At 42.5% G+C, this 16,757-nt stretch overlaps 1 protein-coding gene across 6 annotated transcripts in view; it reads left to right on the plus strand.

Moving 5' to 3' along the window:
- Window positions 1-14,958, plus strand: part of enox2 (ecto-NOX disulfide-thiol exchanger 2) — a 137,998-nt gene extending 123,040 nt beyond the window's left edge. For 5 of the 6 annotated variants that reach the window (XM_028416779.1, XM_028416782.1, XM_028416781.1 and 2 more), the window contains 7 exons: window positions 2,431-2,545; window positions 4,724-4,911; window positions 6,387-6,527; window positions 9,565-9,621; window positions 10,338-10,443; window positions 11,647-11,732; window positions 14,235-14,958. In XM_028416779.1, coding sequence (XP_028272580.1) covers window positions 2,431-2,545; window positions 4,724-4,911; window positions 6,387-6,527; window positions 9,565-9,621; window positions 10,338-10,443; window positions 11,647-11,732; window positions 14,235-14,366 — 825 coding nt within the window. In that variant the 3' untranslated portion in view covers window positions 14,367-14,958. The remainder of the gene's footprint in view (window positions 1-2,430; window positions 2,546-4,723; window positions 4,912-6,386; window positions 6,528-9,564; window positions 9,622-10,337; window positions 10,444-11,646; window positions 11,733-14,234) is intronic. The other variant, XM_028416780.1, reaches the window with a different exon arrangement.
- Window positions 14,959-16,757: the final 1,799 nt, after the last annotated feature.

Below are 16,757 nucleotides of genomic sequence, written 5' to 3' on the forward strand. Positions count from 1 at the left end.
ACCCACAGATGTCCTCTGACTCTGCAGTTCCTTCCAAACAGCATGTGTCAGCTCATTGTGACAACCATTTTAGGTCAATCCCTCCATTTAGCCACACTTCCACGTGGCAGCTTGTAAACCCATATATGTCAGACCAGATTTTTCATTCTGTCCACAAGGCAAAAATATGGCCGTGTGTTGTTTTTGGAGTTGGTCAGAAATCAACCTTTTTTTGACATACAACTTTGAAGATGTGTTGTGCTGAGGCAGAACTCGTGTCAAGTTGTCTGCTTCCACATCCAAAATTCATGTAAGCCCAAATCTTCACTCGTATTTTATCCTTGGTTTGATTACGCAACATCTTATGAGAATCACATCTGTGGCTGGCTGGATGTTCAGATTTCTTCAGCAGCGTCTTTGCTTTAGCTCCCTGTCAATTATTGCAGAGTGCACTCAGCTTGTCTGGGCTGGAAGCTGCTGCCTTAGGTTATATATGAGGGGATAAGAAGAGCTGTGAGACACATCCATACATTCTTTGTATGAAGGTCAGAGAAGCGAAATAATGGGCTTAAAGTGGCAAGAAGCTGCAGAGTGCGTCCTAACTGCACAGCTGATAATTTTACTACATTGATTCACTATCAAAGATGTGACTCGGTGCTGCTCTGTTTTCACATTGATCATATAGAGCTGCCTCTAAAGCTCCAGCACTGGGAGCCACTGGTCAGTGCAAATAGCATAGGTAAATAAATGCTGTAGTTCAGGGCCTGTTTTGGCTCTCAGTCATATTGTATACTCACCATCATTCTCTGGCCTGGAGGTGAAATATGGAGGAACACACATCGGAGTCGTGTTAGATGCGACTTCCAGGGAGAATCAGATCAGACAACAGCTGCCTCCTTCTATCACTTCTTTTAGATGCTGTGTGTGCACAGTGAGCTCAATGCACAGCAGATGGTTGTGTGTCTGCATTCGCTTGTGTGTGTTGAGTACTACCTGTTTGACCTCTTTGCCACAAGCTCTGACTGATGGTGTCAGCTGACAGATGGTTAAACTGTTGGACATCTTTTTAGCTCTCCTGAGTTTTCTAAGAGTAGTTTAAAGCCCGTGTTCATTGATAAGGGAGTCATCCTTCACCACTGGTGGTTTATAAACTTTTTATTTATAGAGATCTAATAGTAACGAAGGCCATCTGTGTGTTAAGTTGCACTTGAACACACCACAGAGACTAAAGCCAGCAGCCGTCCAACATATACATCCTGCACACGAGAAAATGAATCTACATACCAGCTGGTGGCAGTAATCTGTGTTCATTATTCAAAGTAAAAAGCTTGATGAGCTACAACTCCAATGTATAGAGTGTATTTTTCATCCCAATTTTGCTGATGGATTTGTTGGTGTTGGCGGGACACACCACAAAAAACCTGAGCTCCTGATGTTCATCACCGGCTGATGTGTGATGATCACGTCATTGTGTATAACAAAAAATAAATCAAGGCTTTAGTCAAGTTGTGAAAGCGTCTTAAAACTTCAGAAGATCCGCTGCTATCCATTCAAATGAAATAATCCTCTAAATAAGTGGGAGCTGTGCGATTGCATAAACCACCTTAAACACTAACTGCTGCGAACGAGTCGTGTTGCAGTTGATTTATCTGGAGTTAACTGGGTCTCAACAGTGCAGCCTTTTTGTTCGGCTGCGATAAAGGTTCAGCTCTATAATCAGGACAATAAGAAAAAATGTTTTTTCACTCGCTGGCTCATTCTCATCCTGATGTATTATATGACATGAGTTGTATAGATCAGAAAATCAAGAGTGCGTTCAGCCAGGAGCCGTGATGATTCATTCACATTAGTGCTTCTTGTCTGTTTAAATAACATGAAATAGGAGGCACATTATGCCGGGAAATAAAGCTTAATAATATGTATAAACAGATTATTGTATTACAAGTATATTATAGCTTTGTGTTGATGCAGAATTTGTAATGTTTGGTCTACTTTACAGTGAGTCCTATTCAATGTGCTGGCCTTTAGATCATTTTATGGTTACTGGGCGGCAGATTAATATGGTTTTTAGTGATTTTTTTTGTGTGATTGTGAAGTGAAACAGAAGATTTTATGCTGTTTTTGTGTGTTTTTTTCTGCTGGTTTCAGATGTGCGCTCAGTTAGAATAAAACATGAGCATGTGCATAAACCAGCAGTACAAACAACATGTCCGCTGTGATGCTTTAAAGTTATGTGGAGCTTCGTCTTCATTGGGAAAAGCATCAATGTGCAGTTTTTTATTTCCAAGTTGGATCTCCTCATCATCTTTGTTCATCTACACTCTGTGCTGTCGTGTTTCTACTCACACAGTGGATACTTTTTTTTTCATTGTAGTCAATCAGCTTCTTCGATGTGCACCACCTGTGAGCCTTTGTAGTTTTAACATATGACCCTCTTGTCGTGTTTTGCAGGAGATTCGAAACATGCACAACGAGCAGCTGATGGGCATCAGACGAGAGGAGGAGATGGAGATGTCTGATGATGACATGGAAGAAGCTCCTGACAGCAAAGACTCTGAGGACTCAGGTATGCATATGCATTCACAGAGCGCACAGTTCAGCTCTTGACAGGACACCAATCGGGATCTCCAGAGGATGAATGCAGCGATCGTGGGAGATGAAATGACAGTAATAATCATCAACATCTGACAACCATCTGACAACTCTGCATGAGTAAAAAAAACACATCTGAAGGCTATCAGGAAGCTGATCCTATCCACGTTCATGATGATACCTCCAGTGATTGTATACCGATGAGTGTGTTTGTGCATGAGTGTGTCCATACATGCCAGCTGCCATCTAATTTCAGATTCCACCATAGTGCCATAATCTTCTGTTTCTCCCTCAAAGGAGTCTCTTTGTGTTTGCTGAGGCAACAAAAACCGTTCTGCTAATCGCACAACCCCCATAACAATAAGCCATAAGTACAGAGTAGTCACAGGGGCAACGTACAGAAACAGCTAACCATCACATGTAAGGTCGCGTCTGCTAGAACGTTCCCTCTGCATGTTGTTACGCTCTGCTCATGTTCTCTTTCTTCTTGCCTTTTAATCATTCTGATCTCTGCCACATCTCTAATCAGCATGCAAATGTATGTAAATACAGTTGTCAGCTCAGCCCATTTTATTTTGCAGCCTTGCTATTTAGCTATCAGTAATTAGCATTGCTGTCAAAGAGCTGTCATCATTTCAGTCGTTGCTGCAGGACTGGCTGATGTGACAGGTGTTGATGTGATACTTCATGGTATTTGTGTTAACAGGCTGAGTGTTAACACCACCTGTACTTGCTAACCTTTAAGCAAAGGGGGCATGTTTACACATCAACTAGCCCCACTAAAAACACCTGTGTTATGACTGCAGCCTCTTTAAAAAGTGAATCGATACTCCGCGCCTGACTCACGTACTGAATGGAAAACAAAAGGAAGGCTGGTGTGTGGCCGCACGCCTGCAGGTGTGAGCGTACGCGCACGCCCGCAGATATCTGCAGGTCGATAGGCGCTGCCTGTTATGTAACAGAATCTGGCCATGCAGTTGACATCTCCTCACACCCGGCTGATGAGGCTTTCAGATCAATACTCTTCTCACCTCAAACCTTCATTTTGCTGGGAGAAAAGCTACGCACAAACTCAACACACGCACACACACTCACCTAGCAAGAGTTCATTAACACTGCCAATGGTCCTCCATGATAGACTGCAGGCAGCCCTCATGAACACCCACACAAAACCTAACAAGACATGCTTTCATGCACACACACCCACACACACACACACACACAGAGGACAGAGCTTATCTCCTCGGTCCAGTCAGTGTATTGCACTTAGCAAAGAGCTTCTGCTCGAGGCTCGCAGGAGCAGAGCAGAGCTGATAATACTGGACATCTCTGAAGCTGAGCAGGTCTCATATTATAATAACATCCTCCGTCTCAGTGCTCAGTAGGTCAGGTCATATGTCCAGCAGAGAGCTTCGGCAGTGTTTGATCATTGGATATTGATATAGGAATAATAATGTTCCTCTGTCTTGTGCTTTTGTCACCTGTGTTGTGAGGTTTTAGAGAAGATGGAGGTGGTTTCACAGATACAGCCCTGAGTTAGCTAAAGTAAAGAAAAACACTTTCCCAGATGGTCTAAACATCATGTAGGTTTATGATCACCAGTTTTATTTATCTTGACTCCATTTGACTTCTGTTCTTCTGGCTCAGACCGCAAAATAAAGAGGAAGCTGGTCAGAGGTGAATGTCAGAGATGGAGCACTCATGCTGCATTATTGTTGGATGTGTTTGTATCGTTGGTGTTGTGTTGTTTTCGCTGTAGCCCAGGTGTGTAAAATAATGATGCTCTAGCTTCTGTGCTAGAATCATAACATTCTGTTTGAAGAGTTTTAGCATTTCTTCTCTGCTGTTTCTGGTTTTCAATGAGGACGACACGGATATCGTTAGATCAGACCTGTTATGTGCTGATGTTTATTTTATAATAGGGTTAATTTATGATCAGATTAACAGGGCTTTAGGGTCTTTTTGATTTGTGTACAAGCAAAAAACAACATAAAGAGGTTTTAAAGCAGATGAACTCTTTGTGTTGCAGACTAAAGATCACTGTGATAAAGATGCAATAAACCCTTAAAATCAGCTCTTAGATCAAAGTGCTGTTGTGTCGAGATGACTGCTGATTCTAAACAACAGTTTTTACTGTATTTTGTGCTTTTAGGTGTTTCCCAAGTAGAAGCCTTAAAGGAGGAGAACGACTCCCTGCGCTGCCAGCTGGACGCCTACAGGAACGAAGTGGAGCTGCTCAAACAGGAACAGGGAAAGAACCAACCAATCAGGAGCGAGGAGGACAGCACTCACTCGCAGCAGCTCAGCTTCCTGCAGCAGGCTCTGCAGGGCATGCAGAAGGTAATGTTGATACACGCAGTGCAGCAGCATACAGACACCACCGTCCACACAGCCGTCCGTCTATGAGCTTAATCTTCTATTCCAGCCATTTTTTTTCTGTGTAAGAACAAGGTCGCCTTGGATAACCCTCTAAATTTTCCATGTGAGCTGAAAATCTCATTTATTTATGATTCTGCACTTAAAAGAAAAAACTAAGTGCTATCTGGGAGGCAGAAGAATGCAGCTTTCTGGAGTCGCCATGCAAGAGCTTCTAAAAGAAAACATGTTTTCAGGTTTCCTCCAAGAAAACTTGTTCCCTGTTCAAATGGCTTTAAGATTGAGTGGGACAGCCATGTGCACTAACTCAAATATTTCTTAGAACAAACCCAAAGCTATTAAAACGACCTTTTTCATCATTTATTCAAAGAAAAACAATGATTTTTTTAATCGTTCTTTAAAGATGTGCCTTGAATCTCATCAGTAAATTTGCTTTTAAACACTGAAGGAGAGTCAGACCCCTCTCAGTAGGCAAATTCTGTGAAGGTTAGAACAAGAAGGACAGAAGTAACCCTTGATAGATCTGGTGATTATTATCAAAGCATCACTTCTGTTAGTACATGCACCATGGGGACCAGTAAATCCTCACATTACAGGATAACCAATCTTTGTAGAAGAAGATCCACTGGTACATCAGAAACCCTTACATTTACCTTTTTAGTACTAAAGATGTTCCGAATTGACTCATACTGGCATTTGTCAAGTGTCCTCACTCAGCTAGCTGTCTCAGGTAATGGAAATTATGATCGATTCATGTTTAGAAGAAGAGAATCCATTAAGGCCCCGCTGTTCATTTCTGCTTGCGGAGAGTAATTACCTTTCCAACTTGCGTCTCTCATGGTGTGTTTATGAAAAGATTAGGTGAATGGATTAAATGAACTGGAAGACACTGAAATTGGATACCTCTCCTTGCCAGGGTCCATGCTTTGTACCACACAGTGACTCAAATTACAAAAAAAAACATTATCAGCATGTTCTAGCAACCTGTTTCCTCTTTTGTGAATTACGGTGCATGTAACAAATAAGCGTAAGCTGTGCAGATGAACATTCCTGACCTCAAGACCTCCGCCCCTCCTCCAGAGACTCACCCATCCTTTTTTTTGTGGAAATTTAACACAGCAGGAGGTGAAAGGTTTTATCTGTTGATAATAGGAGATAAATATAGCTGTTCATGCACAAAAATCCTTCTTTAGGCAACACAAAGCAAGTGTGGAAAAACACAAATGAGTGTGATGTTTCCCGTGACACCACAGAATAACCTATAGTGTAATACTTCTCTATGAAAGCTTTTATTAAAGATATAATTCATATTCATGTCTAAGCTCCAGTTACTGCTGTGAGGATTAGTGGCAGACTCAGGCTGTGAGGTCAGTGTCATCCTGGCTGCTTAGTTCACAGCAGCGTCAGTGGTTTGAACGTTTTGCCTTTTGTTTTCACAGCAACTGTTAAAAATGAGGGAAGAGTTAAAACAGCGGGAGGCAGAGCTGGACAAGAGTTTGGAAGACAAACAGCAGCTGAAGAGCCAAGTCCAGAGCTTGAAGGAAAGTCTCCAAAACCTGCAAAACACACACCTAATGCAGGTCAGTGTGACACACACTCACAGCGTTTCAGTTTTCTTACTAATAAGAAACAAATTAGTTCATCTCAGAAGTGATAACCCATGGGAGACATTGAAGAGTGAATCAATAAAGAATATTATAATATGTAGTTGAATGTAGAAAAAGAAGACTAAATAATTTAAACTAGTTTATACCCTCTTTCTAAGCTCATCACATGTCCCAAAATAGCAATCCCAGGAGCCTCTGTATAATATAAAAACAACGGGAGCGGCCGACCGCGGCGAGAAAAACCAGCTCTGACTTCAATCAGCGTTCTGCTGTTCTCATTCTCCTCCCTGGAGTTTATTTCATTCTTTTGTAATGCACAGTATCATCAACTCTTTAATTTCTAATTTTGCTAAAAAAAAAAACAAAGATAATATTGCAGCTTTCAAGTTTTTAAGTAGTTCAGTGAAATGATCGTTTATGAGTTCCCTTCATTTAGCTTTTATTATTTCACTATAATGAGTCTCATAAAACTCATTTACACCACTCTCTATTATTCTACGTGTACGTCAACTTTTTCAGCCATATTATGTGTATCTTTAAGCATGATCCTAGTGTTGATTGTCACTTGTCTAAAGATTAAAAACTAATAAGCAGCTTATTGGATAATAAAATAATATTATCCGTCATTTATGAGCAAAAATGCAAATGATCCACTGTGTCCTTCCTCTCAGGTTTGACACCTTTCTTTATGTTTCTTGTCCAACACACAAAGATTTTAGCTCCTGAAGCCAGCTAGCATTGCTAACTAACAACTAACTACATTCTCATCCGGATCAGCCTTCAGTTTTTGTGTTTCTCTTTTACAAATATTAACACAGGTAAATAAAACACAGGTAAATGAAAAAAATACATGCAAAAAGCTTCTGCCTGACTCCACAGCTTACCAGTGAGCCCTCTGTTTCTAACCTGTTTATCTAACAATCAACCAAGCCATGCCAGCGGCAGCAGATCCCACCTCATTCAAACCAAATAATGCATTTGATAAGAATTTCACTCTGAACTAAATGATCTCTTTAAAAACACACACACAAACAAAAGAAATCCACTCTGTTCTTAAACGGGAACATTTCAAGCGTGGTCGACCGCAGTCAAATAGTTTCCTTACTTTTCTGCAGCTCACATTTTATATGACATCAACCACAAACATGCAAAGCAGGAATTCTGTCTGAACTGACCGGGAGGCAGAAACTAACTGATCCCATTGTGATCAGCAGATATGACACTGGTTCTGTCTCAGATTTGTTTAAAGGAGGCCAAATCATCAGTCAAAGACACTCCTGCTACATTAATCATTAATATCAACATTACATTAGTTGAATGTGTTGCTTATAATGAGCCAACTAAACTCCATCCAATATTGATTATTGAAGTCGTTCCCGCTAAATACATTTCAATCGTACAAACAATTCAAAATTTCAAGGGTCATTTTTCTCGGCTGACTGATGTCATGTTTACTGATGTTCCAGGTGTTGTGTTTGGTAATGTTCCCTTTAGCTCAGTGTAACCAGAGGAATGTCTGTCATTAAAACCAGCCTCGGGTTAAATCGAATATTAAATAAGACGATACATAATACAAACAAAAAGCTCGCGGGAAGTCGGTGCATGTGTTTGCTCTGAGATCACCGCAGGTTTCAGAAAACCCAGAGCTGACTTAGTAATTTAGGACCTTACTGTAGTAACAGAGTTGTCAATAGCTTCTTAATGGTGATGAGTTTGATTAGAAATGTGTCGCCAACAACTGTGAGCCCTGGGAAATGTGCTAATTAAATTCCTGTGTATGGGCAAACATGAATCCTCACTGACATTCTCATTAAAGGCAGAGAGGGGGATCGATTTCTGGGCGTGAGTTTCTCTGAAGATTAGCGGTCATTGCGGGACGATTTGTCATGTTGAGGAGATCTCTTCATGCCATCAGTTCTCCTTCATCGGTTCAATCACTGCTGTCACCAAGCTGTCGCCACACGTTGCATGACTGATACAAGCTCAGGTCCTTGAAACTATTACCCTCATTATAATTGTATTATTATTATTATTATTATGATCACAGCAAAGGCTGTAATCGTTCCTTTCATATAATATTCTTACACTGATTAAAATAATGCATTTTACGCCACCCTTCCTGCATGGTTAATGTCATTTTTTGTCTCCAAACTTAGAGACCAACAAGAACTTGACTTGGCCTCCAAATCTCTGTCTAGTTGAGTCTCTGTGGCACAGATATCTCTATCTCACAACTTACAGCACGTAAAATGAAAATTTAGAATCTTCTGACATGCGACAAGACGTTGGTACCACAACATTTCACTTTTAAGACTTTTTTTGAGCAGCATTTGGTCGGATGTATCCTCCTTTCTGTTTTATTTTGAAAGTCACAGATGATGAAATGTGGGGTGCTGCTGTTTTGTATTCGTGCCTAGAAGGAGCTGGATCAGCATCTGTGTGAAAGATCTGGGAAGTCATTACAAGCCGTCAAAAAATTTTAAAAGACACATTAGGACACCGTTACATCTGCGTTACATGTGGCGTCTGTGTGAAATGACCATGGGACCGATTATAAACCATTAGGACTCATTTGTTTCGAGCACGCTCACACCTTAAGTAGAAGGTAGTTACCGGTAAGTTCTCCATTAATTACTTTAATTAAAGAGTAATGTTTCGCTCTGAGTTATGCCGCGGTCAAACCGCTTGTGCTGTTGAAACAAATGTACAGAACAAGAGACGTGACAAGCTAGAAGTTGAACAGTCAGTAGATTTATAAATAGAGTGAATGCATTGCTGTGAAGTCAGGGTGTCATCTGTAACATGTCTAATTGCTGTTGGTGTGAGTTTTGACCGTGAAGGAGTTAATTAGATCCATATGTGGTTCAGTGTTTGTTCAAAAAATTATTTCTGGACATTTAAAAAAATAAACAACACCTATGTCTGTCTGTTTTTTTGTGATTTCTTTCTTTGTGAAGTTTGAGCTTTTTTCTCAGTGTATTGTAACTCATATATTTCTAATGTGCCGCAGCTGGAGATGTCGAAGCAAGATGACAGAGGCGGTGAAGAGAGCACTAATCAAAGCAGTGTAAGTGGAAAAACGTTGAGCCCTCCCCACTCCTCCATATAATGTTTTGTGTCCTTATTCCTCCCTCCCTCCCCCTCCTCTCTAACCTCTCCCATTGACATGACAGATCATTACAGGGCAAAGCAGCTCACTGCAACTACATTTGTCATTGAATAAATCACCCAGACATAACTGGGCTAGGAAATAAAGGAGTCAAAATGGCTTGCACATGTGCATATGTCCACACACCCACACGCTGACACACACGTGTAGGGTGTTATGGATAGATTAACAGAAAAAAAGGCCAAAAGGCATCCCACACCAGACAAAAAAAAAAAACGTAGGACAACAAACCCTGTGTTGTTCCGTCTTCTTTCTGCCACCTGTCAGAGATCTGAAACAAACAGCTTGATCATTTGCCTTCCAATTCTCTTCCCCTCGCCCTCTGTTTGTTCTTGTCTCCTTTTTTGTTGTGTCATTGTGTGTGTGTGTGTGTGTGTGTGTGTGTGTGACGTGCATCCTTCCATCAGAAATATAGCTGCTGACTGAATATCCTCCATCACCTCATTATCCCCACATCCTCTTTGTCTCTCCGGAGTTAACGTGACACTGCTGAAAGTTTCTCATGCGTTTGATCCACTTATATCTGTATGATTGTCTTTTCAGTGTGTGATATGAATATAGCATCAGATTGGTACCTATGATAACTATGTGTGCATATATATTTGTGTGTGTAGGAAGCCACAGTATCAGCAGTGGTGTCTTGCAGTCAGGAGAAAGAAGGTCCTACAGAGAAGAATCCACCGAGCCCTGTCCACTCGGAGAGGGAAGCTCTGCTAGTCGGTATGTTGATACTCTTGTGCTGTGGCAGTTGTAGTGAGAGCTACACACATAACTACACAAATATCTCCCTGAGTGCTCCCTAAATAGTTTGCTGTCTTGGGATTGTGCACATCTGATAAAATTCAGATTTTTTTTTGGCTGGGAATATTCAGCAGAAAGGAAAAATTCTGAATTCGGGGATAATATGAATTCACTCAAAGAAGGCCACATTTTAGGGAACTTTACCTTAGAAATGGCTCAGTTGTGTCGCAGTCAGTCTTGTAATACAGTCATGAATTAAGACACATCTGTGGTTTTTGTGTTCTTGACAGCAAACATGGAGTCAGGATAGCAGCGTGGGGTTATTGACTCAGTTTCTGTGGCTGCAGGCGTTGCATTTAGATGGAAGACTTCAAGGAAGAAACGTGGTGTAAATAAAAAAGAACAGCTGGAGTTTCAGTTAGATTTTGATCATTAATCATCTTTAATTGGTAAAACGTGAAATGATACAGCGTAGTATGAGCGCTGACACATGCTGCTAATCTGAACACACAGAGTGGGTACATGTTGCTACAGCGAACGTCTGTTGGAGAACATGTTCATTGGCTCTTTAAGGCAAATTAACAGGGACAGCAAAGCCATTCTAGTGGGCGAAATTTCTCTTGGTGTTCCGCCCGAATGCACCATTAAGTCTCCCAGTCAGTCTCTTCATCACTGTCAGAGCGGCAGCTACAGACTGGCACATTGTTTGTGTTCAAGTATTGACTGATCTCCTGCAGGTGACAAAAATGAAGTTGTATTTTTGCTTTTAAAAGCCTCAAGTGGGGTTTTAGCTCAGTGCGTGGCTTTACCTCTGTGTGTGTGAAACGCTGTGACCTCGATGCTCTAAAGGTGGCTGGTATGCAGAGGTGGAGGATTATCTCTCTCCTGACCCTTCCTGTGAGCTGATAGCAGATGGTTTGTTTGAGCTGGTGAGAGAGTACAGCTTTGATGAGAGACAACAGCATCAAAGCCATCATTAAACACTCCCTCTAATCTGGAGCCACAATATACAAGAGGCTCTTAACAGTACTGGGACTCTGGGAGAAGCCACTCGAAGCTGGTGTTACACTCAGCCAGAGGAGAGGAGAAAAATAAACTGTTATTGTGAACATGCTCTGGACAGAATCTAGAGGTACAGCTCTGTGTTAACATCTGTGCATCACTTTGTCTCTTCTACCTCAGGGATCATTTCAACATTCCTCCACGTCCACCCGTTTGGAGCCAGCATCGAGTACATCTGTTCCTATCTGCAGCGTTTGGACACCAAGGTAACGCGGTCGCATGAATCAAAACTTGCACTGTAGAGTAGATTACCAGAGCTGGCCTTCAGTATCACTCAGGATTACATGCACCTCTACAGACAGTGTGTCAGTCTCCCCTACAGAGCTGACATATGGGCTCAGTGTACGCCAGGGGTCCCGCTGAGCAGTTGACATACGCATTGCAAGCAGTGCTCCTTAATGCTTTTACAGCCCGTTCCGTAAAAGCGGATTTTACATAAGAGTTCAGAGAGTGTAAAGTATTGTAAGAGAATAGTTTGACATTTTGCCAAACACACGTATTTTTTCTCCCACTGGGAGCTAAATGAGAAGATTGAGCGTTACAAATAAAGATACATGCAGCTGTCATTCAGCTCAGTTCAGCACAAGTACTGTAATTAGTTCGCCTGTCTTTGTCCTGCCCACCTCCCAGCAACACTACCGCTCACTAATTTACACAATGTTTGCTTTGTTTAAAACATTAATTTTAATACGACAGTGATTTTAGCAGTTTCTTAAAACAACAAACTTTTTATGTACAGGAATGAACCTCTCAAATGGTAGCATACACACCTACCAGCCACTTGATGGTACTGGGTTAGACCCCCCTTTTTGTCTTTAAAACTGCCTTCAGTTCTTTGTGGCATAGATTCAACAAGGTGTTGGAAACATTCCTCGGAAATTTCAGTTAATATTGACATGATACCATCACACTGTCACTGCACATTTGCCATCTGGACATCCACGATGCGTATCTTCCATTCCACCCCGTCTCAAATTTGCTCTATTGATCACCATGTGGATGTCGCAGCTGAAATTTAAGACTCATCAGACCAGGCAGTGTTTGTTCGTTCCTCTATGGTCTGTTACGACCCAGCTCTGCGTAGTCTTCATGACAGATGTTGTTCAGCCAGTCAGTGTCAGTTCAGCCAACGTAGGGGGACAGGTCCACACAACCCAACGGGCGTAACATAACAGGCCTAATCTTGATGAGCCTATGTGAATTGTAGCCTCAGTTTCCTTCTCCTAGCTGACAAGAGTGTCGACCGGTGTGGTCTTCTGCTGCTGCAGCCCATCTGCTTAAAGGTTCGATGAGTTGTGGACAGCTTGGTGCTTGTGCATCCTTTTCTTGGGGAAGAGTTGTAATGTGCTGGTGTTCACGTGGACACAAACACTGTTGCAGATCCTTAAGCCCTTCAGCCCTTCAGCAGGCCCTTTTATTGTTGTAGCTGATCTGATTGTTGTAGCTGAATATATTTTTTTTTCTTTACTTAAAAAATGGCCTTAACACAAATAGCCAGATATGGCTATTTCCCTTGTCACCAGATCAAATTAAAAGTGGGTCAGTGTCAGTGTCACCTGAAGCCAAACGCCCGCCTCAGTCCTCAGACATCTTCCATTTCTGTCTGGTGAAGCACTTTATCCCCATCTTACCCATTATGGCTCTTCACTGTCACTTATATGAGGCTTTCAAAATGCCAACTTTTAGTGTCACCTCCAAAATGTAACACCGAGATTAATAGCCTCTCCTGCTCTCCGCCCCTACAAGAAGACCTTCAGAGAAAGATGGCAGCTCGTCCCTTCACTGGCAGATTCAGATTCCTAAAAGATTCAGATTTCAGAATGATCTTACTCTAATTTGTCTAAATAAAAATTGGCTCCACCAGAAGTTGCGGTTGCTGTTTGGAACACACTCCTCAGCACCCTGACTCATACTCACGTATGCCACAACTGTGACAGGCTTCTCTCCTCCTGACAGGAGTTTCACGTGTGGGTTTGTGTGTGTGTGCCTACGCCCACGCTTGTCTGTCTGTGTACGTCTGAGTTTGCTTCTGCATCTGTTGTTCCCACACCGACACTCCACCACAAACACACACACACACATCAAGCAGCCCACAGAGTTTTGTCAGTATCACTGGCTAGACTCCCCAACAACAAGCCCAGTCCTCTCTGCTTATCTAGTGGCTCTACACACACGCAGCTCTATTGTGTACAACCACACACCAGTCCTGCCTCCACCATGGACCTACATGCATCTTGATATCAGCGCGGGGTTTGAACAAGCTACCTATTAATCCAACGCGCCGTGGGTTGTATACAGCAGTGAGTACAGCAGGTGTTTGGCTGTGTCACCTCAGGATTTCAGATGACTGACTCAGCCCACCTGAGTGGTGTGAGCCAGATTACACTTATTCAGGTAGCTGCTCACTAGCAGCATGATTCTGTGATGCCATGTTTATACTGCGGCTCATACAGCCACAGTATGGATTTTCTTGAAATTCATTCAAGAAAATTCTACAAGTCCAGATGCCTCGCTTCAACCTTCTGAATGAAAATGACCTGGATGCCTGAGAATCTTCATCAGCATTGATATCAGTATCTGAGAATGTCAAAGTATGTCAGGCAGTATTCATTTTTAATTAAACATTGGATGGGATCTCAGCAGCAAGTGCAGTTTTTTTTTATTAATACGTTAACTGTCAACTAAATCATGTGGTCTCCTGTCTGCAGATCAACCCCAGCGAGGTGGAGGCTCTTCTTTCCCGACTGCCCTGCACCTTCAGACAGGAGCTGACTGGTGTCGGAGCAAGTTTGGAAAAACGCTGGAACTTCTGCGGCTTTCAGGGCATCAAGAGCACATAGGCTCTGCTGGTGACACTTCTAAAGACGAGGAAGAGACAACAGCAGCACAGAGACACTGCGGAGATGTGACAGAAACCCACAACTATCGAAAGACTGTGGACTGTACATGGACGCAGAAGACTGAGCGCAGATCTCAGATCAGGAGGGGATGTTATATGAGCATTTCAGGGACTGTGTGTAGGTGGCAGAGACGTACAAACTCTGCATTACCATGGTTACAGGAATGTTGACTCCAAGCCCCAGAGATGAAGTCTCCATGAGTTTGAACTCACAGTTTCTCGGTGTCTGCAAAATATTTTTAGACATAATGACTCCCTGGGAGTCACAGAAGAGCACCGGTTCCTTCAGTCACTGGATTATTATGTAGTTTTTGCCCACACGGGCAGGGCATTGTACTTTGTGAGCCTGCAGTCTGGCTCTGTATGGTGTCAGTGTGGTGCGGCCAGGTCTACAGGGCTAATCAGGGAGGTTATCAGGGTCTGCCTGAACACTTCACTCCTCCTCCTAACCCTCTGGCCCCCCTCTCCTCTTCTCTTTTTGCTGTTCCTGGTTTGTAACATAGATCAAAAACAGATATATTTCTTCATTTTCTGTAAAGGCTGGTAACAGTTGCATAGAATCATTTGTTGTAATACATTGTAAATGCTTGGATGATATTTTTGAATACAAAACAGACATTTTAAATATATAGAACTGTTTTGGTTTGTTTTTATATCTCTGACATTGTAGTGCAGTTGACAAACATCTTTAAGCCTGCCAACTCTCCCTATCAGTCCTAAGAGAGACACACACACACACACACACACGCATGAAGTACATCCACCTGCACAAGACAAGACAAGTGCTTCGTGCCCATTCTTGCTTGAAGGGCTGTATTTTTCTAGCTTTTCTTGTTCCTACAGAAGGTCTACTGGAGGCTGGTTTTTAGAATGTTACATAAGGGCGTCTGTGACTTTCATAAGTCAATTAAGGCTGGCTGTCAGCCGGGCTGAAGGCAGAGTGCATTCACACTTAAATGGGAAGCACACCTAGGGGATCATGGTAATGATGTTTAATTGGTGAGGCAGTTGGTGTGTTTGGATTCTGGCAACAGTGCGTACACAAAATGATGTGTGTGTGTTTGTGTGTGTGTTTACTGCTCGCCTGGATCCATATATTAAGTGGTTACACAACAGTCTACCGAGGGGAGTTTTCTTCTCCACCTTCACCAGATAGAGAGCCTTTGCCTCCAGGAAGCGGAGGTTCCTCCCAAATGCCCAGTGAAGCATTCTTCATACGCCCGGGCTCTTTGGCGGGCCACACTCTCTCTCTCTCTCTCTCTCTCTCTCTGTCTTCTCCCCCCGTTGCTGTGGGAAACAAAGGTTTATTATTACGCATGATTTGCTCTCATTGGCCTCCTCCATCTCCTACAGTCATTGCGTTTGAAAAATGAGTACTTGCACACTTCTTAGCATGCCGGTTCCCGTACATGCATTAATAATAATAGGGAATGGGTATGTTTTGCCTACAAGCTGCTACATGTCCTTCCTTCCGTACACACATATCCATTATTGAGAACAGGAAAAGAAGGTTTCGTTGGTGAAAAAATAAACGTGTCTGTCATGGGAGCAAAGTTGTTTGCATGTTAAATATAGTATATAACCTCTAACCCACTTAGTCTGTAGAACTCTGTCACAAGCATGATGAGGAAGTGAAGTGAACGCTGCTGCCCTAATGTAGCAACAAAGCCTGAGAGCAAAGGACACGCCTTATCGTGTAAGATTTCTTGTGATGATAACATTACTGATAGATGAAGAACTGTGCTTTCGAGAGTCTGCCTGGTTGGTGTTGCACTTGGGAGATGTTGCTTCACTGCATTTCTTCTCAGCAGAGCATCCCACTTTTATATGAAGTCACAGTGTTTCACTGCCTGACCTGAACAAAACACTAAACACTGTACATTCTTTTTCTTTCCATCTAGAGTTTCCTCCCAACTGAGCTGCCATTCCTACGCACTGATAGACTGGAGCCATGCGCAATTTATCTCTTTCTCTCGCAGCTGTTTTTGTGTGCGTGTGTGTGTGTGCAAACTGTGCTCGTGATTGTGCATCAGGTTCTCAGGCAACGCACAAGGAGGTAAACACAGACTAATTAAATCCACCAGCGGTCCCTGGTGAACGCCGCTCTCCGTTCACTGTTGTCTTCTCATCGCTGTGACACAGTCAGGAGCCTCCTCATTAATTCAATTCGAGGTGTATGCGAGCAAAAAGGGTGTGATTCAGCTCACCAGCCGTGATTACCCCTGGAGACGGTTCCCACCTTGTAACGTCTCTGGGAGAGACATCAGAAGATGTCCTTGGGCATCTGCTGATGTTAAGCTTGAGCAAATTCTGAGCCTGAAATGTATATTTA

The sequence above is a fragment of the Parambassis ranga genome, chromosome 10 (assembly GCF_900634625.1).
Source record: "Parambassis ranga chromosome 10, fParRan2.1, whole genome shotgun sequence".
In the NCBI taxonomy this organism is placed as follows: Eukaryota; Metazoa; Chordata; class Actinopteri; family Ambassidae; genus Parambassis; species Parambassis ranga.